We start from the raw sequence: 22331 nt of genomic DNA on the forward strand, positions 1-22331 counted from the left end.
ATGGCACGGATTATCACTTATTCTTGCATTTCTTATGCATATTGATTCGTAAGAATCATCATTTCCCATACCTTATTTGACTTCAAAGACTCGAGTAAAGTTTTTTAGAAATTCATAGAACGCATGAGAAAAAATGTGGGTGCGAAAAGAAAAGGTTAAATAATATTAATAGGCCCAATCCACTAAGAAATGGCAAAAGGCCCATTACTACCCAGTAATCGCCCTCGCCCTCGCCCTCGCCCAGTCGTCCACTCCACATTCCCACTCCCACCGGCGTCCACCACACCACCGCCGACAGTGCTCGCCTGAATCCCCTCCACGACTGCGTCGGCACATCTGAACGAAAAGGAAAAACGAAATTTAAGGTGAGTTTGCTATTTGCTCAGTTTTTGTTCTTCTTCTTTGCTAACTTGTGATTTCATCTTTAAGATGGTTTGAAGTTTTGTTCTTTGGTGTATCTGTTTCGCTGTTTGTGTGTGATTTTATTCTTTAACTTTATCATTTTTATTCTTCTGTGAAATTCATCATATTGCCAACAATTTTTTATATGAAATGTTGATTTGTTTGAGTATTTTTCTATCAAATGGATTTATGAGTATGGTTTAGGAAGTATGATGAGTATGTTAGTTTGATATTTTTATTTTTACCTAAGGAATATTATAAGGTAATCAATGATTGATACATGAAAGTTTTTCAAAATTATGTTAACAGTGTTTTGGTTATCAATGGTGCTTAGTTAAGAAAGTGTGTTTTTAGCTCCTAATTACCGTTTCGGCTGAGTATGCATCCACTACTGAAGAAGCTAAGCCTTGCTATGATTGATGATTTTTGGATTGAACTGTTTATGTGTATTGTCAATTTCTCAATACAGCTATAGAAGCTTGATGATTTAACTGATATAACTAAACATATAATCCATTTTTTACTTTAGTTTCCGTTGTTCCTTTCTTATTACAGTTGAGACTTGTGGTTCGGACAACTTCACCTTTTCATTTTGTAGGATTTTTCCATAAGGTCCATTTATTTGCATTAAGGGCATAAATGATCTAAAATGGAAGTAGAATTCAAAACAACCATATCATAATTAAGCAAGCATGGAACATGTAAATTGACTTTGAATTTATTGGAGGAGGGATGTGTTGAGGCTTAATAGTTGCACTATACATGTACATGTACATTAACTTTGATGTTATTGAATGTGTCTCTTTTTTATGTTATTTACAAGGAAGACTCATTATGTTGATTTTGTTATTTACAAGTTTTTGATGTTATTTACAATTTAAATAAAAGACGACTCCTTTTGAATTTGTGTGCTTTTTATTAGGGGCCCAATTTTTAAGATTAGAATAGTGCTTCCTAATTGTTTGGGATGGCCCTGAAGGGAATGTAATTTTAAAACTTAACAAACACACCCTAAAACAACACACCCTAAAACAACACACAGTCTTAAAAATTTGGTCCTCATAAAAAAACTCGCTCCGTAAACAAACAAACAATCAGAATCAGTCACTACCGCATTAAACTCAAGTCTCAAACAAAAACTCAACTGGCCGGTAAACGCAGCGGAGTTGGGTTGGGGATTCCCGGAGTTGGTCGTCGTTGGAAGAAGCCACCAGAAACTATCAAACAGACCAGGTTTTCATTTTTTTTTCTTCTGATTTTCATGTAGCGCCATTTTCGGCTGCGATAGCCCCCCTGCAAAAGGCATTCTCGTAAACTGTGATCTTTAGTGTAATTATTGAATAAAGTGGTAGCTGGTGCGTAAGTGACAGAGAGAATTTGGTTTTATAGTGAGAGAGATGGAGGGAAATGTTTGTTCATTTGGAGGGAAAAATTGTTCCTAAAGTGAGAATGCTTGTTTGTTCCTACTTGTTATCCTACTTGTTATCCTTTATCTTGTAGAATGCTTGTTTTGTCAATTTGGAACAATTATGTCTTGGCTGTGTTCTTGTAACTTGTACTGGAGCTTTCTATGGCACTACTTGTGCACAGTCTTTTATTATTAATATATAATTTTGCAGTATTAAAAAAAAAAAGAACTGATTCACCTAGATAAAAAACTAATTTGATTCAGTTCTTATGACATAGAAGGTCCAGTTCAGTGTTGTTAAATGGATGCCATGGCGGAATATCATGGCCGATTTTTTGACAACTAAAATAAGCAATTTGTGAAGGAATGTCTATTATGGCGGTGCCATAGGCTGCAATGGCGTGTTTATATGGCGGATTTTCGGCCTCCTACCTAAATCCGCCATCAATAGCCCTGATTCAGTTCTGTTTTTCGTGCTAAACTGAACTGTGACTGGGCTGTGGGCAACAAGCCAAAATAAATAAGTAAATACCACCTTTAGGCACAATCTCCTTTAGCCCAAACATTATGTTTGTATTTGCAAAGCTTCATTTTCTAATAATTTTTTCATTAACCAGTAACCATATTGTAACTCCTGCTCAATTTTTTCAGTGATTGTCTCCCCCGAGCTTTCATACAAAGAAAGAAGAAGCATTGTTGCATTTTTACAGAAAGGATTTCCAGAAAGCAACCATGGATGGTATGTCATCCAAGAGACACATATTATTTACTTCATTTTTGTGTTAAGTTGTTTTGATTCAGATGTGAAAAATAAAAGGAAACAACAATGAGGTGAACATGTTAATCAACTTACATATGTGTGTTTCAGTCGATTCACAGCCAACTATGGAGGAAACAATTTTGGTTGGTGATGATCTAATGACGGGTCCTCCATCACCAATAGTACCACCAGACATAGCTTCCCATGTGCTCGAAGGTGTTGATCTATGTGATGTAATTCTGAGGAAGCTATTTTTGTGTAAGTCTTTGTTATCCCCTCTTTAATAAACTAGTCGTGCCTGTAGCAGTTCTTTGCTGTTTGTTCCTTTGGTTTACATAATATTAGAAATCTTTTGATTGATGCGAATCTCCATGCATCTCAAAATCGATACAGATTGCATAGACTAGTTACTTTTGTCACCAAAATCAGTTTTCTAGCTGGGCTTTAGAAATTATAGAAAAGAAAGAACACAGAGAAACCCCTATTACTAAAGTGCGGAAAAATTAGGAAATAAAAGAAATCAATATGCATTGATAAAGAAATGAAAATTACTGCACATTAAAAGGAAAGTATTATTTAATTGTATTCTAATTTTGATAGTTATATCATGCAACTAAATATAGTTTATATTATATTTAATAATGGATTATTGGTGTTGTATCTAAACATTCACTATTAAAAAAATACGTTTTCTGATCCCCTCTTTTTGAGATGTTCATAAAAAAGTTAAGTCTAGTATGGTCACAAAAAATCAGATTCAAGATAAAATTGGCTCTAAAAATGCTGCTGCTCTGATGAGCTTTTAGTTAGAATGGACATTTACAACTGCAGCAGCTTCTTTCTTTTTAAGAGGAGTACTGGAGAAAAAGTCTAGAATTAGATGGCACACTCGGGGGCAGAAGTACTGCCTTTTTTCACAAAGTAGCTTAGACTAGAAATGTTACTAAGAAGAAGACATTGAAGATCATGTATTGCACTACTTTAACAACTTTTTTGCTTCGGAGAATAGCTGCCAGCTTAGTGACCCATTGTCCTTTTGCTTTTCTGTATCAGTGAGGAAGTGATGAGCAGAGGTATTTCTAAGTTAGTTGAGGATGATGTTCTCCCTCCGATGGCTGGTCCTAAAGGATTCATTCTGCCTAGCCATATTCTAATGTATTTTCTAAACAGTATGAACTGGCACTGTTGGGTCAGTCGTGTCACATACTAAAGGAGCGTCTGCACCAGATGCATTCATGGAGAAGACACTGTGTCACGCGTTGTGCCGTTGCAGCACATCTTATCTGTGATAACGATGATAGTGGAATAAACCACTTTTGTCCGTAAAAATTTTAGAAGTTTGAGGAGTATTCTGTGTATTTCGCGCTTGAACGCTACTTCTTGGCGAATGCGGAGACCTTTTCATTTTCCCTCCTGCTTCCTTTCAATTTCTGCAAGACAGCCACAGACATGTTCACCCCCATGCTGCCCTAGCTCAGCCCAACGCCACCGTAGATCAGCGTTGGGCACACCAAGTTCCGTTTTTTCTCCTTTGTTGTTTCCAGTTTTTTCTATTTTCGTTGCTCTCTGTTTCCATTTTTCAAGTTTTACTTCCTCACTGTTTTTTTAATTTTCCTTTGTTAATTTTTTTATTTGTTTTTCTTCCTCTGTTCTGTTTTTATTTTTCTACCCGGTTTTTCTCGTCTGTTCTTATTTTGTCTGTTTTTATTTTTGTTTCCCTCTGTTTTGCCTATTTCTCTCATACTTCTCTGTTTTTCTATTTTTCTATGCTTTTTTTCTTTGCTAATTCTGAATGTTTCATGAGTTGAGTTATTTTTTTAGTTTTACATTAACTATGTGTTTATAGTATTATTCATGTATTTTGTCCAAAAAATGATCAAATAGTGGACATCCCGCTTATCCCACTTTCGGAGTTGGCCGTTCTGCGCCGCTATCTGGGATTGACTACCTAGATAATTGGTTATTTTGCATGCCCTAAAGAAGTTTCTTACTGCTTAAGTTAGTGATTTTATTTGTGATGGCAGTTGGTTTATTCTTGATTTGATTCTTAACTCCTTTCCTGCTCTTCGATTTGAAGTTGAGAAAGTTATAATTACCCTTCACCCTACTGTTGATCGAATGATGTGGAGCAATAGTGATTTGGGCACTTAGTTAGACTAAGGTTTACTTTATTTGGAATGTTGCATTCCCCCTTCGTGTTGTTTTCTTGAGTGGAGAATCATTCATTATCAAATGCCTATCGATGATCATCTCTAGCATCCTGGTTGCATGGTTGTCTCAATGTATAGCTTATGTGGCACTACAACAGGGTCTGCCACTCATTTAATTTTACTTGCCCGTTTGCTCAATTCCTGTAGTTATAAATTGTGGTATTTATACCTATCTATTCATGACATCCATTCCATATGTGATAACTGGTGGAGCTCTCATACCAAAGATTTGGTAATGGCAGGTATTATCATTATCGTTTTGGCTATTTTGCACTGTGGGAAGAAAGCGACATTTGATAATACATCCGTTTGTTCCTTTTGGTGTAGCTATTAATCTGGTTGTCGCAAATGTTCCTCATTTTTGCAAGTGGCAGTACCATGTCTTCTATTTTTGAGTTTATGCTTCTCAAATCCTTTTTTGTGGATTGCCATCCTAATCCTGCATCTTCTATTAAAAATAGGTTCTTTGGAATCCCCCTCCGAAGGGTTCCTTGGTTTTGTGGCCAGTGGGTGTCTTTGTAGAGATTGTATTGCAACCACTGTTGGCTGTTTTTCTGTTAATCTTGGTATTAATTATGCTCTTTAGTCCGTGTTGTTGGGTACTATGATTGCCATTGAAATAAACTTCTCAGAAGGGCTTGCACAATTTGTGACTTGAGTGGTACTCTCAACTTGTCATTCCTGCTTTGAAAGCTGATCCTACTCTTTCTTGGCTGCTTAAAAATAAATGGTTTAATTGTATTATTTTGACTAAGAGGGTGGATTTATTGCCTCTCACATTTTTCTTGGAGGGAACTTCGTATACGAAGTTGTTTCTTATTGCATTACTACACATGGGTTTATTTGGTTGGACCTCATTCTTGGGTTTCATTTGCGATGAGTTTTATTGCACTAGGTCTTCCTAGTTATAGGGACTCTTCTTTCATGGGTTTGGTTTTGACCCATGTTTCTTGTTTTCTTGCATTTTCCTCTTTTTTAAAATATATGGTGTGTTGCATTTTAGTGTTTGTGGTGTAACCTAGTTGGGATTGCTTCCTCTATTGTGATGCTTTTGCATGTCATTTGGTTTTACCAAAAAAAATAAAAAGATAATAAACTGATAATGGATGCTTTGCTTTATTGATCAAGTAAGCAAACTCAGGAACATCAGGTCACACGATTTTGTATGATTGAAGAAGTGGAACTAAATATACATAAAAACTAAAAAATGAGTAACCACTTTTAGGCCTTTATAATCAATATTTATTGGGTCTGACTAGACTGGAGATGTTAAGGTAGTAAACTTAAGCAAGGCTCAACCTACTGATAAATATGGAAGGTTACATTACATGATTTTTGTTGTTCGTTTTAAATGTTGACATTAGATATCTATTATAGAATTGTTTTATTTTCTTATTCAAATGTCTTATAAGCTTCATTCATATATTTTAGGCCTGCAAATCAATGACATTGAACCATTCTGTCAGGACGAGATTGCTCTGTATAAACAATGTGCTGACAGAAGGGTAAGACCATTTCTTCCAGTTACAGATATTTTTTTATTTTGTTTTTCCTTCCTCCTCCCATTTTAAATACTTCAATTTTTATTCTTTTTTTTTACTGGAACTACTAAATCAACGTATATTTTACCTTTTATGAACGATTTCAACATCTTGCAGTATTTACTCACTGTTAATGTTTGAGATAGAGACATGACAATACCAATTCAGAACTCGATAGATCTACCATCATTTTTACTTTTGAATAAAAATTTGCAGGATAAAGAGATAAGAAAACGGCTTCAAGATAGTGAATTCAAATTGGGTTCATCAATTCCTTTAGATGAAGCCAAGGAGAGGACTGCTCAGCTTGAGGCAGAAGTTACATCATTGGAGAGGTATCTTCAAAATATTGTTATGTGGTTCATGTTTGGTACATTGTCTATAGTATAGAATGTTTTTTCAAATTATTGAAGGAACATGAAGCTAGCTTATAGAAGATCCTTGAAGATGAATTTTTCCTAAGATACCAAACTGCAGCTTCTATTTACATAATTATAATTTTTTAATTATCATGTTTCTGCTTGTATTTTGAGGAAGTCCAGCAACATATTGTTCTTACAAAAGTATAATTGAACTTGTCTTCAAACATGAATGCCACCCGTAAAGCTAGGGAAGAATTTTGCTCTTATTATTTGAATATGATGTTGAAAATTTCATTTCAGTGTCTAGATATAAAAAATAAATAAAAAAACCGCTGTCACATATCTTGCTTTCACACACTAATAATTTCAAATGTACAGGCGCTTGATTCTTGCTAGTGGAGTTGAGGGAATTGAAGGTTTCCGCCAGAGATGGAGCTTGCATGGCCGCCTTACTGATTCCAAGTAATGTTTATGATCCATAATTCTGTTTTTTGAAGCATGTCTTAATTTTGAAATTTTAATCTCACTCATTGCCATTCATGAAAATCTTTTTTATCATATTAGTTGTCATTTGTCAATCATATTAGTTTCTATTAGATGTATATGGGTTTGGTCCATGGATCTTATTGTTTATCGGTTTCTTATGCTGTGTTTCACTGAAGTAACTGATAAACTGGTTAAAAGCTGAAAAGTTGCTGCAAGATGAGAAGCTAACTTTTAACTGAAAGTAGACAGGTTCTAGTAAAAACAAAACTGGAAGTTGATAAGTTACCGTAGTGAATTAGAAGCGGTTGATAAAATTTACATTTGGATTAGTTTATCGATATAAAATAACATAAAAGATGATTTTATAGTATTTTTATATTTGTATGTGTGTGTGTTGATTGCAGAAAAAGGTTGGAGTTCTTAAAGCAGGGCATGGATGGAAGGAAAGGATGAATTCGTTGGGGAATCGACTACCAAAGTGTTGTTCTTGAGGGGAAGGTTGAACATGCATCAGGGGTTGCACAATGTTATGTTACCCTCTGATTTTAAATTACAGAAATGCTATTACTTTTTAACCTTCATTTGTATGAAATATTTAATATCTAATATTATGTATTAGAGTTATTGTCAAAAAAAGAGTATTAGAGTCGTCCCAAGTTTGTGTTTTTTGGACCAAAGTCAGTTATGGCTCTTCTAAATAAAGTGAATGAACTACTTAATTTAAATGTAAATTAAACAATACTAATTAATGAACAAATTATTGTTTTATTTTTACATTGTTTTTTTGGTCACAAAGAGAGAAAGTTGATATTTACATCTGCATACATAACAAGAGAGATTGAACATTAGGGATTCTAGACGAGGACAAGAGAGATTGAACATTAATAAAATAATTCAGTAATATTTTCAGATTTCGTTGCTGGGTTGCATGTATAAAGTTCTAGCCAAAGTCTTATTGAACAGTTTTTAGGTGGTATTTCATGACATTAGGAAATGCTATGAAAATATTAGTAAATTTGATTTTCAATATATGAAATGATTCTCAATCTAATTTTAAAGGAAAGTTCCTAAGCTTTTGAGGTAATAACTAATAAACATATAAAGAAGGGAGGGTAGTAATTAACAAGAGGCATACCACAACACCCAAGAGCCAAAGCCTCGCCGTCTATATGTGCTCCAACAGTTGCAGCATTGTTTACCTATATATACAAATTTTCAATTCAAGTTTCAAATATTGTCAATCAATATGAGCAAAAATTATTATCAAATATTAAGTGATAAATGTTGATATTTTTAAAGAAAATTATATCGTACATTCTGAGACTATTTTTAAGAGGTTCATATATTTGAAACGTGTAAAATCATATACAAACATGAATAAATAATAAAAAAGGATAAGAATGATTTAAAAAATAAAATAAAATAAAGGACTAAAATGTCATCTGAAATAAAGTTAACTGACTAAATATATACGTAATTTTGCCTATTTATTAACAGTAACATTTGAAAGTCTTTATTATCAGCATATGTAGTGGCTAGTGGAGTGGTGATCAGCGACTACAACTAGAGATACAAGCCAATAACTAATGGACATCCACTAAAATATTTATAACATGAACATGTTTTTATTTTAAAATTTAATTTAAAAATTATTATTATAAGAAAATGATGGAATTTATTCCATGAAAATTAGTATTTTGTTATTATGTAAATTGCTTATAAAAAATAAAAATAAAAATTATATTAAGTAAAAAAGAAGTTGGGCTTAAGAGAAAAATTATAAAATACGGCCCACAAGCATAGCTTAATATTGACGCTAAGTTAAAAAGTAACCGTTGCGCCCTAATCCGCGAATATATATATAGATAGATAATGAACATTAGCCACCACTTTCTATTTCTAATTTTCTATTCTCTCTCATAGATTGATTGAATTCTTTTGTTGATCAAAGCTCTCTCTGAGTTTCTATTTCTATTCTCTCAATAGATTCATTCATTCATTCATTTCGCTCGCTATTTTGATAATCAAAGCTGATCTCACTTTATCTTTCTATTCTCTCAATAGATTGATTGATTGATTTATTTCGCTCGCTGTTTCTTTTGTTGATTGATTTCGCCCTAATCAAATCTCTCTCTCACTTTCCTTACCAACCCAACCGCTTCATGGATTCACCGCCGTGTACTCCGACGATCACCACTCCTCCTCTTACTCCGATTTCGCCATCCACACCTCGTACTCCTCCGATCACCACTCCTCGTACTCCGATTTCGCCATCCACGCCTCGTACTCCTCCGATCACCACTCCTCGTACTCCGCCATCGTATCTGGCGGCGGTAGTAACTCCGTCACCTCCTCGTGCACCGATGAAGCAAGGAAAGATATATTCTACCCCGATGCTACACTTGATGGATAAAATCATTCAAGGGGGAGAATTGTTGTTGCTTGAGTATCGAAGGAATCAGAACACCGCTGAAGCCAGGGAAAACGAAAGAAAAAGAAAAATACGTATTTTGATGTCACTTCGATGATCATTCCTTTCTATATGAAAATGGGTGAGTGAAAAGGTAAGAGCTTTATTATGAAATTGTGAAATTGATCTGTTAGAGGTAGGTTATGTTATTTTCTGTTAGGAGAGTGTCTTTGCAGGTACATCAACATTCCTATTCTTGTCAGTAAGATATTAATTTCTTTTTGCCTCTTTTGATTTAGTTTTTACTTTTTATAGTATGAAAAAATGGTAAGGAAAAGGGTAAGAATTTTTTATTGCTATTTTGTTATTATTATGAAATTGTGATGTTCTGAGGTGGGTAAGGTTGGTTTGCTATATTCATTACATTAACCATCATTAGTAGTGCTAAAGCAATGACATCTGTAAAATGCTCACACAAGAGTGGAAACTATCCTCTGTCTTATTGGGAGCTCAATCTCGTCTGCGACCACAACATTTGAAATTGGCAGGTTACTATGCTTATTGAAGGTTCCTTTCAACTATACTGATCAAGTATAACTCATTTGGTACAAAATTGTTTGGCATAATACTCATCCATCACTTTACAATATAATGAGTGTGATAAGTTTTAAGATGGTCTCTTTGCCACTTTATTCATCACTTGGATTATTGTGTAAGTTAGTTAGCTTTCCGTTAAGTTTTCCTAAATTGCATTTTTCTTACCTGATTGCTTCCAAATAATTGATTGCTAATTATGCATTTTTGCTGCTTTTTTTTTAACCTTTAACTTGTTACTTGATGCATTATATTCAACCATCACTGTGTCATTTGTTAGACACATAATTCAATGTGCAAACGTGATAAGTGATAACAATGTCAAAGCTTTGTGCTGCCAAAGACAGGTTTGTATGGTTATTGAGCAAGCTTATGTAACCCTTTACTATGTGTCCTGCTCTTTTCTTTGATAATTATGCATTACACAACTTCCTTATCCTATCACTAGGTTTTTGGATGAACCATTTTGATTTTCATCATAAGATTCATTGCTCTTATGGCGAATCAACATTGAATTTATATATAACCTTTCATAAATAAATATAATTTCTGGTCCAACCAAACATTCAATGAATAAGGTATTGTCACAGTAGTAACTAAAAGGAATGATAAGTATGATTATTAATTAATTTGTAGAATCACTATGTACTCGAAAATTTCCATCTTTCTCTGTGAATTTGCATATCTTACTAGGTATTGCTGAATTCAAGAAGAAGAGTGGAGGTCTTCGAGTGAGACTTGCTAGACAAGCAAACACCGCTATGCTCGGAAAACTGGCTTGGGTACAGAAGATTCATATGTTGCTAATCGGAATTTCATCAACGCTGATCAATAACAAACTCACAACAGATTGCTATGTTTGGAAAGGTAGCCTTGAAAGCTAGATTTGACTTCAAGTAGATTTTAATTTTGCTTAGGGTTTTGATTTTCTGATTCAGTGTTTTACATTAATGTTTAGGATCTGATTTTCTGATTCCGTGTTGAGTATGTTTAGGATATGATATTTCTGATTGTAATTCTTTTCACATTTATGCGTTTTGATTTGATTGTTCGTGCCGCTCGAACGAGACCAAATATGTTGGTGCAGGTTGGACTTGAACATAGACACATGCCGCCTGTTGCAAAACTGATAGAAATAGTCAGCAGAAGAAGCCTTGGACATGATAGAATGGTATCAATTCGGGAGCATCGGTTTCCTTTCTTGGTTAAGTTTAGATTTTATACAACCAATTGAGGTTACATACATTACCTGTTTTGATTATAGTATTGAATAAGCTGATAGAATGACATTAATCATAGGTGAACAATTGGAATCGGTTCAATGTTAATTTTGCTTCATTTTTTCAGTCACTTGAATGTTTATCATTGCAATTGCAATAATTTTACTTCCTTATAGCTGTCTACAGCATATGGATTCCACTTATTTCGAGGATAATGGTTGTTTCTTTGGAGTGTTCCATAACTAATATTTTGAGGATATTTTACTTCCTTATATGACTCAATGATCCTTTTCCAAAGTCACTTAGATTGGTAATAATGGTTTCATTAAGGTAAGTTACTTCCTTAGCATATTTGGATTGTCATAAAATCTACTGATGATCTCTTTACTACTTTATTGATCATTTGGATTATAAGGTAAGTTAGCTTTCCATTAAGTTTTCTTATCCGATTCCGTGTAAGTAATTGATTGCTAACTATTCATTTTTGCTGGTCATTTTGGTTTTATCCTTAACACATCTTGATGCATTCTATTCAACCATCACTATATATCATTTGTTAATTGTTAGACACATTATTTGCAATGTGTAAAGGTGACAACAATGCCAAAGTTTTGTTCTGCCAAAGACAGGTTGGTATGGTTATTGAAGTGCTTTTTATAATAAGCTTAGAGCTTATGTCACACTTTTTTATGTCAGACAGGTTTCTAGTTGTTGGTAGTTAGGCATCCTGCTTTTTTCTTTCATAATTATGCATTACTCCAAATTTGAAGGTTTTTTCAACTATGAATTGTCTTATTTAATTAACTATACTGATGATCAAGACTTATTTAATTTCCATCTTTCTCTGTGAATTTACATATTATCAAAACCTACTGATGGAACTAACATACTTTACTACTTTCTTATCTCTGCATATATTTGAGATATTGCTTAGCTTTCAAAGTTGGATGTTTAGGGCTCCAAAACCAATCAATCATATTGTAGCACATTCATGACTGGTTTCAAAACTGAACTGACAGTCATTTTGGTTTCCTTCACCTGTTGTCAGGTTTGCTTGTACTCCTCCGATCACCACTCCTCGTACTCCGCCGCTTTCATCATCGTCCCTTGCGGCTTTAGTAACTCCGTCACCGCCTCGTGCACCGATGAAGCAACGAAAGATATATTCTACCCCGATGCTACACTTGATGGATAAAATCATTCAAGAGGGAGAATTGTTGTTGATTGAGTATCGAAGGAATCAGAACACCGCTGAAGCCAGGGAAAACGAAAGAAAAAGAAAAATACATATTTTGATGTCACTTCGATGATCATTCCTTTCTATATGAAAATGGGTAACTGAATGAAAAGGGTAAGATATATATTTGTTCCTTTCAGTTGTTGATTGATCTGTTAGAGGTAGGTTATGTTATTTTCTTTAAAAATATTATTTTGAATCCATAATCTGTTAGGAGTGTCTTTGCAGTAACATCAACTTTCCTATTCTTGTCAGTAAGATATTAATTTGTTTTTGCCTCTTTTTGATTTACTTTTTATAGTATCAAAAATGGTAAGGAAAAAAGGGTAAGAATTTTTTATTGCTATTTTGTTATTATGAAATTGTGATGTTCTGAGGTAGGTTGGTTTGGTATGCTATATTCATTACATTAACCATCATTACTGCTAAAGCAATGACATCTGTAAAATGCTCACACAAGAGTGGAAACTATCCTCTGTCTTATTGGGAGCTCAATCTCGTCTGCGACCACAACATTTCAAATTGGCAGAAGGTAAGTTACTTCCTTAGCATTCTATTCAACAATGCCAAAGGCAGGTTACTATGCTTATTGAAGGTTCCTTTCAACTATACTGATCAAGTATAACTCATTTGGTACTAAATTGTTTGGCATAATACTCATCCATCACTTTACAATATAATGAGTGTGATAAGTTTTAAGATGGTCTCTCTGCCACTTTATTGTGTAAGTTAGTTAGCTTTCCATTAAGTTTTCCTAAATTGCATTTTTCTTACCTGATTGCATCCAAATAATTGATTGCTAATTATGCATTTTTGCTGTTTTTTTTTTAATCTTTAACTTGTTACTTGATGCATTCTATTCAACCATCACTGTGTCATTTGTTAGACACAGAATTCAATGTGCAAAGGTGATAAGTGATAACAATGTCAAAGCTTTGTGCTGCCAAAGACAGGTTTGTATGGTTATTTTGGTTTTAATCCTTAACACTTCTTGATGCATTCTATTCAACCATCACTATATATCATTTGTTAGACACAGAATTTGCAATGTGTAAAGGTGATAACAATGCCAAAGTTTTGTTCTGCCAAAGACAGGTTGGTATGGTTATTGAAGTGCTTTTTATAATAAGCTTAGAGCTTATGTCACACTTTTTTATGTCAGACAGGTTTCTAGTTGTTGGTAGTTAGGCATACTGCTTTTTTCTTTCATAATCATGCATTACTCCAAATTTGAAGGTTTTTTCAACTATGAATTGTCTTATTTAATTAACTATACTGATGATCAAGACTTATTTAATTTCCATCTTTCACTGTGAATTTACATATTATCAAAACCTACTGATGGAACTAACATACTTTACTACTTTCTTATCTCTGCATATATTTGAGATATTGCTTAGCTTTCAAAGTTGGATGTTTAGGGCTCCAAAACCAATCAATCATATTGTAGCACATTCATGACTGGTTTCAAAACTGAACTGACAGTCATTTTGGTTTCCTTCACCTGTTGTCAGGTTTGCTTGTGTACAAATCTTTTTTCTCTAGTGAAGACAAGACTGCAACTTCAGACGCCCCTTCACCTGTTCTCAATGGGATACATCGCTTACATATGTTCTTGCTTCAATATCACATCCCTATCCCTTGTTTGTCAAACCAGTGTTCTCAATGGTATTTATTTCTTCCTCAATTAAAATTTAATTATTTTCTCTCAACATATTATATAAATTCTTTCTATGTTTTTTGTCCTTGTTTGTATTTCTTATTGGTATTGATTTATTATTTTTAGGTTGCAGAAGGATTTCATATCAGGTATGAGAGAGAAGAATAGTGGAAAGAAGGAGCTTTGCTGGCAAAGTTACATATTTGTGGTAGCAACAAATGGAGGAAGAATAGTGGAAAGAAGAACTATCGAGATCCAGAAGGCGACAATACCGATTCTAGCATGAAATCAGATTATCCACCATGTCATCATTGTGGAAGAAATACAACCGCTTGGGTCATCAGATTGTAATGCTCCTCTAAGATCTTGGATAAGGCCAGATGTGAAGTGTAACAAATACAACCGCTTGGGTCATATTTCAAAGATCTACAAATTCCAACTGGAAAAGAAGCAAGAAGAAACTCAGATTGTAGATCAAGATTATCAACACAGGTGAAAGTTGGTTTATTGATAATGGATGCACTAATCACATGACATATGATATTGAGTTTTTCAAAGATTTCAACAAGGATTCTGTTTCAAAAGTTAAGATTGGTAATGGTTAATTTGTTGATGTCAAATGAAGAGTATCAATTGTAGCACAGTTGCTTGAAAAGGGGTTCATACTTATCTTTGAGAATTGTTTAGAATACCAATGCAGGTTAAAAGTTTTTCTTTGGGCTTTTTGCAATGTAAGGAAGCTGCTGTTGTAAAATCAATTTCTGATACTGAATTTTGTACTATACTTGGATAAAAACAATCTAGCAGAAGGTATACTAGCATTGGAGAAAAACATGACTAGTTTTGCTCCTCACCAGATTGTTATGTTCACGATCAGAGCAATAAGTAGATTGCAGTTGATACATACAGATCTTAGAGGATCTTTGTCAGAAGCCTCATTGGATGGACCATATATTACATACAGATCTTAGAGGATCTTTGTCAGAAGGATCTTTGTAAATTTAAAAGATGGGTTGAAAATCAGAGTGAATGAAAAATTCAATAAGCTTTATGAGGAGGCTGGAAACATTATGGTGCGTGTGCGGGTGAAAGGGAGTATAGGAGTGTGATGGAAATGGCTAGATGCTTGCTATATGAGAAAAATATCTCTTCAGAAGTTTTGGGCAGAAGCTGCAACAAGTCTGAAGGAAAAACTCCATTTGAAGGATGGTGTTTGGCTGTGTTTGCTTCAGTCGTGTGACACTAGTAACGTCTGATAAGTTTTATAAAAGGTTTGAGGCTGAAATATTCTTAGGCTACCACAATGTCTCTATAGCCTATAGAACCCTTTCAGCCAAAGTCAGAAAAAATCTTCATAAGTAGAAATGTTTGTTTTGAGGAGGAGCAAGAATGGAACTGGGAAGAAGAAAAACCATGCAAGTAAAATGGCAAAAAATTGAAGAATCTCCAGAACTACTATTTCAGGAAGATCACGTCTCTCCACTAGATCATGAGAACATTGATGATGCACCTGTTAGAAGTACAAGATTACTTGCTGATATTTATGATAGGTGCAGTTTTGCTGATACTCTTGGTGCTTAAAAAAGCAAGAAATTGTTGCTCAATCCGCCGCAGAGGTTGAATTCATAGCCAAGTTTGGAAGTTGTTAAAAGATGTTCAAGAGGAGCAGAGGCAAAGTACTAAGAATCTAGTGTTGCATGGAAAGACCCTGAATTCAATGTGAAATCTCATTACAATCTTGGAATTTGGAAGACAGAAGACCAATTAGTAGATATTTTTACAAAACCACTTTCTAAAAGAAAGTTCGAAGTATTGCATAAAGATCAGAGTCTACAGCTACTAAAGCAAGGAGTAGTATTGAGAATTTGAGATAATGCTTCAGTATATATCCTCATTGATAAGATCTAGAAACAGTTTGTTGGTCTTATCTTTTAATTAAATTAGGATGCTTTCTGTTCTGTTTTAGTAGATTAAGTATTTTGTTAGTGGGAAGTTTAAATGTTATTCTTTTTTTTTTTATTTTTATCAGAGATGGTATTACTTCTATTTTAGTAGATTAAGAATTTAAGATAAGAAATTCTATTTTAGAATATTTATCTCTAATCAATTTTTGTATTTAAAGAAGCTTCAGACCAACAAATGGTACAACTTCTCAATCTAACTTAGGTATATCAGTGTATGTGCACACACACATATCTTTTAAAAAGTTTTGAACTTTTACTAGAGTTCTAGTGTTATGCTATAGAGTATAACTAAAATCTCCCTTTCACAGTGATATTTAAACTAATATGTCCTTTGAAAATTTTATTAAATTTAGATTAGTTTCTTTGAAAAAACTATTTGAAAGAAACTTCAAACATATTTAGGTTCAATGATTTTCTTCTTTCAATTATGTGTGAAGAAAAACAGATTGTGATTATCTGTTAGTTGTTAGAACTACACAGTTAGATTAGATGGGAAACATGGACTACTAGCCAGAATCCATTGGCTTAATGTCCTGTTTGGATCATTGCTGAAAGGACTTATCAGTGCTTCTCTTTTAGATCAAGCACGGATGCTTGTTAAAAATGTAGTTGGTTGAATTTTCTTTATCTGCTGTGACTTTAGAAAAAGATCTGAGAAGAACTTATTATGAAGCTTAAACAGAAAATGTCTCTCCTTTCAAACTAAAAAATGAATTTACTAAATTTGAAAGAATGTCCCATTCCAATCCTATCTGAATCGTGTTCCCTTGCAGACAGACTGAAGTTCGACTGTTACCATTTCTTTTGCAGTTCTGCTCACTCTCCGGTATGACTGAATTCACTAATTTGTTTTTATTAGTTTCATTTTTTGGTGACTTAATTGATTGTGTATATACTCAGGATTGTGCTTCTCTGGATATTGTCTTGATGACAATATTGATTATTTACTCCGACACTAATTGGTATTTCAAACACTTGATGCATGATGTTAGAATAGGAAACAATCGCTTTCTTTGGAGCGGATACTAGTACTTGGTCTTTAACAATCACCTGATGCACGATGTTAGAATAGAAATTGAATGTTCTGAAAAGTTCCATTTTGCATGATTTCTCTTTTGATTTTGGATCCATTGAGGTAATGTTAGTAATGTTCTGATACTTATTTCCTATTTCATTAGTTAGTCTGTTATTGAGGAAAAACCGATTATTGAAACTCAGGACTAATCGATCCAAAAAGTGGTCAAGCTACTGAAAGGAAGATGATGAGATTAAACCTATTAATTCAATTTCAAGTTCAAACCACTTGAGGTGCTGTCGAACGAAGATCCTGTTAAAAAACAAAAGAGAAAAAAAAAAGTTCAAACCACTTGATTGTATTATGGTGATTTGAGTTAGAACAATATTGTTATGCACTGATTTTGCTTTCCAGAACAAATGTTCTAGTCTAGAACAATATTGTTATGCATTCTCTTTTTATTTCTGTTTTGTAATAATCTCATAATACTAAATATCATCGATGAATGAAGGCTTGTTTATGTCCTTCATCTCAATTGTTAGACAATTCAAGCTATCACAGACACTTCATCAGTTGTGATTATGCACACAGCACACCCTTAACTGTTTGTATATGATGTGCAGATAAGTTGTATAATGTTGTACAAGTAGCTGCATGAGTATGGACCAAATATTGCGTCAAAAAAAAAAAGTATGGACCAAATATGAGGTATGTCAAACTGTGATTTTCAAAGTAGTACTTGCACATATATCTGATGGACTCTGATTTAAAAAACAAAGAACCAGAAGCAGGATTCACAGTCCCAACATTCACTGTACTTAGCAAATGCAGTTTTCTTAGGTCTTTTCTTCTCCATCGTGTACTTTCTTTTACACCGGCAGCGTGAGAAGATCAAAACCTCCACAAATTTCCACGTCGTCACAATCTCCAAGATTATCGCTCTAGTTTCCCACATAGCTTCTGTTATCTACCTTATGACTTTTTTCGGCATTGCCTTTATTCTTCATTATGATGAAGAAGATGATGCTGACATAACAGAAACTACCAGAGTCGTGTCGAAGCTACCTCTGTTACAACCTAAAATCTCTATCCATAAAGTTGCACCGGTGCCTGGACTGCTTTCCATGGAAGATGAGGAGGTTGTCCGTGAGGTGGTATCGGGATCAATTCCGTCTTATTCTCTTAAATCAAAGCTTGGATATTGCTTGCGTGCAGCGCTGATTCGGAACCAAGCGGTGGAGATTGTTGGCTACAGGTCAAGATCCAGCTCAGAATGTTGAGAGTTCTCATTATATGACGGTGATGGAAGCTGTGAATGATGGGAAGGTCCTTCATATATTTGTGACTATGCCTTCCATTGAGGTGGGCACAGTTGGAGGGGCACACAACTTGCATCACAATCAGCTTGTTTGAATTTACTTGGTGTTGAGGGTGCTAATAAAGAGACTCCAAGAGCAAATTCAAGGCAACTAGCGACTATAGTAGCTGCTTCAGTCCTTTGCCAGAGAGCTCTCACTCATGTCTGCAATTGCTGCTGGACAACTTCGTTAAGAGCCACATGAAATACAACAGATCTACTAAATATGTCACCAAAGTTTCTTCATGAGTTGGTAGGGACATATATAGCCTGCAAAGAATACTTCATTAAGATATGGTTTATGTACAGAAGGAATTAAATAAGATTTGTTCTATTCCTCTTATTTGTTTTTCGAAACAAAATATCATTAGTGTTGTAGTATTTCTCAATTCTCATATAAAGCTCAAATATGTGGTACTACTTTAGTCTTTTGATCTTTGATTTTGCACACTGTATTGGATTTTTGTTGAGGAGTGACTCTCAATGTCCGCTTTACTGTGACACAACACCAATGTACTAAGTTGCTTTGGTTTTCTTCTTCTTTGGTGATATGGGTGCTTAACTAAGTACACATTAACTCATGGCTCCTTGACTGACGTACAATTTTAGATCGTTTAATTTAGCCAAAAGACTCTTTAACACTATGTGTGTAATGATTCGGAAAGTAAGAAATCAGCTTGAATTTTACAAAACAAGTTTTAATTCCATTGCTGCTAACTGTGTAGACTTTAACACTACGCTTTAAGCTTAGCCATCACTGAACTATGATGCACTGGTTTAGTTTATACAATTATACTGCTACTAGTTTGTTTATACAATAAAAAAAAAAAAGACAATTTTTTTTCTCTAGGTCAAGTGAGAATTTGAGCTTTAAGTTTATGCATTCTCTTTTTAGGTGAATTCTAATATGAACAAGTGAAAGATAAGGTTCATGTTGATTATCACGGTCTATTCACACCAAATCTAATTTACAGAGGAGTTCCGGAGGGTGTTCGGGAAGTGCTGTCGGACAGGGCACCAAACTTTTAGGGGCACCAAAATTATTATTTTTTAATATATATATATATATATATTAAAATAAAATAAAAATTGAATAAGTAATATAAATATCTTTTAGAATAAGCATAAACTCTAAAAACAAAAGGTTTACACTAACCTACAATACAAAGGAGGATAGATTGCCCACATATGACATGCATATTTAATTAAAAAAACTATATAATTACTCCGTAACATATTATAATTAAAAAAAAATGGGCATAAGTTCATAATAAGAACAGGGCACCCAAAATCTCAGGGACGGCCCTGCTAATCTACCCATGAATAAAAATGATCCATCATAAATCAAGTCATTAGGCTCAAGTGGTTAATGAGTTTCACCAAAAAGGATGAATTTCGGGAGAACCCAGGTTCGATTTCTGGGTGGAACAATTTCTTGGTCAAACTCTTGACTACTAGAGTCCCTTTCCCCTAGGAACCAGAATGTTATAAAACAAAAAAAAATGATCCATCATAAGATTTAGTGTTACAAGATGTCCCTCTTATATCTACTAGTTACTATAATGTCTTATAATGCTTTTAATTTACCTAGAAAATCAGTTATTGTCCTCATTAAAAATGTTCAAATAAATGGTAATAAGGTATTTTTTGAAGTTGAATTTCTCTTTTCTTTTCTAGCTTGCGTAGAAGTCGCTTGTGTCAGCCAATTTTTTTTCCTTACAGGAATGTAACAAGAACAACAAAGCATGTATAAGATGATATGCTCAAAAAGTTTTGATGAAGGATGGATTTGGATCAAGACTTATGTTAGGCGTGAGGGGTATATATGCATTTGGAAACCTATATCTCCTTAGCCAGCTTAGTGAGACTCAACTCCATTTAACTAACTCTTATTCTATCGAAAGTAATTCAAATTAGGAGCACCTTATTGTTTTTACTCAATACTTTTCATTCATCTATCAACACTCTTTTCCACAAATCAAACAAAATCAATATATCCATGAAGTGTCTGTTTATGGTTACAACTTGACTTTTTTTTTTAAGGACGTTACAACTTGACTTTATAATATGAAGAGATGGTGTTCAAATTCTTCAAAGACCATTGTAAAATTCTTGGCCAAAATTCTTGTTAGGCATTAAGAGCAACTTTTGAACAATATATATATATATATATATATATATATATATATATATATATATATATATATATATATATATATATATATATATATATATATATATATGCAGAATTAGCTAGAGACCAACTTTTGATTTTTAGTGAACCCTCCTTATAATCCTTTAGAAATTCATTTAAAATTTCATCAATCTTTTCTTCAGTGAAATTGTATACACCACTTAGTGTTTCTTTAGGTCGTCCATTTGGCATAATCTTGGAAAAAACATAACATCAAATAAGTAAAATTTCAATTTGGCCGATTAAAAAAGTCAAATAAAAAAACATAATCTTGAAAAATTATAACATGAGATAATTTTATTTGACATTGTGTTAGCTTTGAACCTTTTACCAAGTATACATCTTTAAGAAAATATAATTCATATTCATATTTTTTGTTTTCATTAGCAATTACAAAATTAAAATTCCACCTTATCTTCATTTTTAGTTTTTGTTTTCAATGAATCAACATCAAATAAATAATACATATTATTCTTTTATAACCATAAGTAGGAAAAATTATTTTTTTTTCACAACTAAAAAAGAACTAATTAAGTTTTCTATGTAGTGTGCCATACCTCCAACCTTCCAATAGATGAAGAAATATTGACAATTTTTGGTGAGTTGGAACACTGAAGAATGGGAATAAGAACTTTAGCAAATTCTTTTGGTTCCAAAATAGTTTGTTTTAAGGTTTTTCTCAACTAATTCATAGTTTTCAAAAAATGTTGTAGTCCAGTCAACTCGGTTAGGATCTATATGCACAATCCATGATAAAACAAAATCTTAGTTTTTCCCAAATATGTTCATGAGAGATTATATAATATATACTCAACCATTCAAGTTGCAGAATATTAATATATGGTTATTGCGGCGGCAACCATGGCTTTGCACCACAATCGAGGTGTAAATTTTAATCACCTTGCACGAATTACGTGCATCATAACGACAGCAACCACCACATCAAACCATTTAGATATTATTGGATTGGAACACCCTCATAAAACCTCAAGGCCCTTATCAACTTTAGATTTCCAAAAAAAAATGACCTTTTAAGTCTCACAAAGTGTGTAGTCAAAAACCTCTCAACAAATATATATGAAGCAAACTAAAACATTGCTATAGAATTAGTAAACATAAAATTATTTCATAGTGCATTGACCACAGCCACAATTGAAAATTGTGACTTCAACATTGGTTAATATATACTAATTGGTGATGTTATCTCTGAGAATCAGTCAACTTTTGATCACGGTCGATAGATTCTTGATGGTATTCTGGTGGCTAATGAGATAGTTTTTTTTTTCTTACAATAGCTAATGAGATAGTTGATCTAAAACGAGTAAAGAGGAGCTTATTTTATATAAAGTTGATTTTGATAAGGTATATGATTATGTTGAATGGGGCTATTTGAATCCAGTTATGACTAAAATGAGATTCTTAGATAAGTGACGTCGGTGAACTATGGAGTGTATTAGTTCAGGGTTGGCATCTATTTTAGTTAATGGGAGTCCTACGGAGGACTTTCATTT

General features: G+C 33.6%; 1 protein-coding gene and 1 long non-coding RNA gene across 8 annotated transcripts; both read left to right on the forward strand.

Moving 5' to 3' along the window:
* Nucleotides 1-211: 211 nt before the first annotated feature.
* LOC123911616 lies at nucleotides 212-7943 on the forward strand. Its single transcript, XM_045963071.1, has 7 exons — nucleotides 212-365; nucleotides 2462-2549; nucleotides 2679-2828; nucleotides 6212-6285; nucleotides 6538-6656; nucleotides 7062-7145; nucleotides 7574-7943. Exons 2-7 carry the CDS (start codon nucleotides 2543-2545, stop codon nucleotides 7620-7622), a joined length of 483 nt encoding a protein of 160 aa, XP_045819027.1. The 5' UTR covers nucleotides 212-365; nucleotides 2462-2542; the 3' UTR covers nucleotides 7623-7943.
* Nucleotides 7944-9054: 1111 nt separating this feature from the next.
* Nucleotides 9055-19207, forward strand: LOC123911617. 7 transcript variants are annotated; one of them, XR_006810601.1, is made up of 4 exons: nucleotides 9071-14298; nucleotides 14417-17080; nucleotides 17893-17977; nucleotides 18101-19207. It is a non-coding gene; the product is annotated as an uncharacterized LOC123911617 (long non-coding RNA). The 7 variants fall into 7 exon arrangements; XR_006810596.1 differs by having other exon boundaries at nucleotides 18110-19207; XR_006810602.1 differs by having other exon boundaries at nucleotides 9058-11040; nucleotides 12442-14298; nucleotides 14417-19207.
* The last annotated feature ends 3124 nt before the right edge of the window (nucleotides 19208-22331 follow it).

This window comes from Trifolium pratense, linkage group LG2 (genome assembly GCF_020283565.1).
Source record: "Trifolium pratense cultivar HEN17-A07 linkage group LG2, ARS_RC_1.1, whole genome shotgun sequence".
Lineage (NCBI taxonomy): Eukaryota > Viridiplantae > Streptophyta > Magnoliopsida > Fabales > Fabaceae > Trifolium > Trifolium pratense.

What these genes read in the sequence shown, in the direction of transcription:
- LOC123911616 (XM_045963071.1), top strand. An exon ending in TCTGAGGAAGCTATTTTTGT is followed by an intron (nt 2,829 to 6,211) that starts GTAAGTCTTTGT and finishes CATATATTTTAG; the next exon opens with GCCTGCAAATCAATGACATT. An exon ending in AACAATGTGCTGACAGAAGG is followed by an intron (nt 6,286 to 6,537) that starts GTAAGACCATTT and finishes AAAAATTTGCAG; the next exon opens with GATAAAGAGATAAGAAAACG.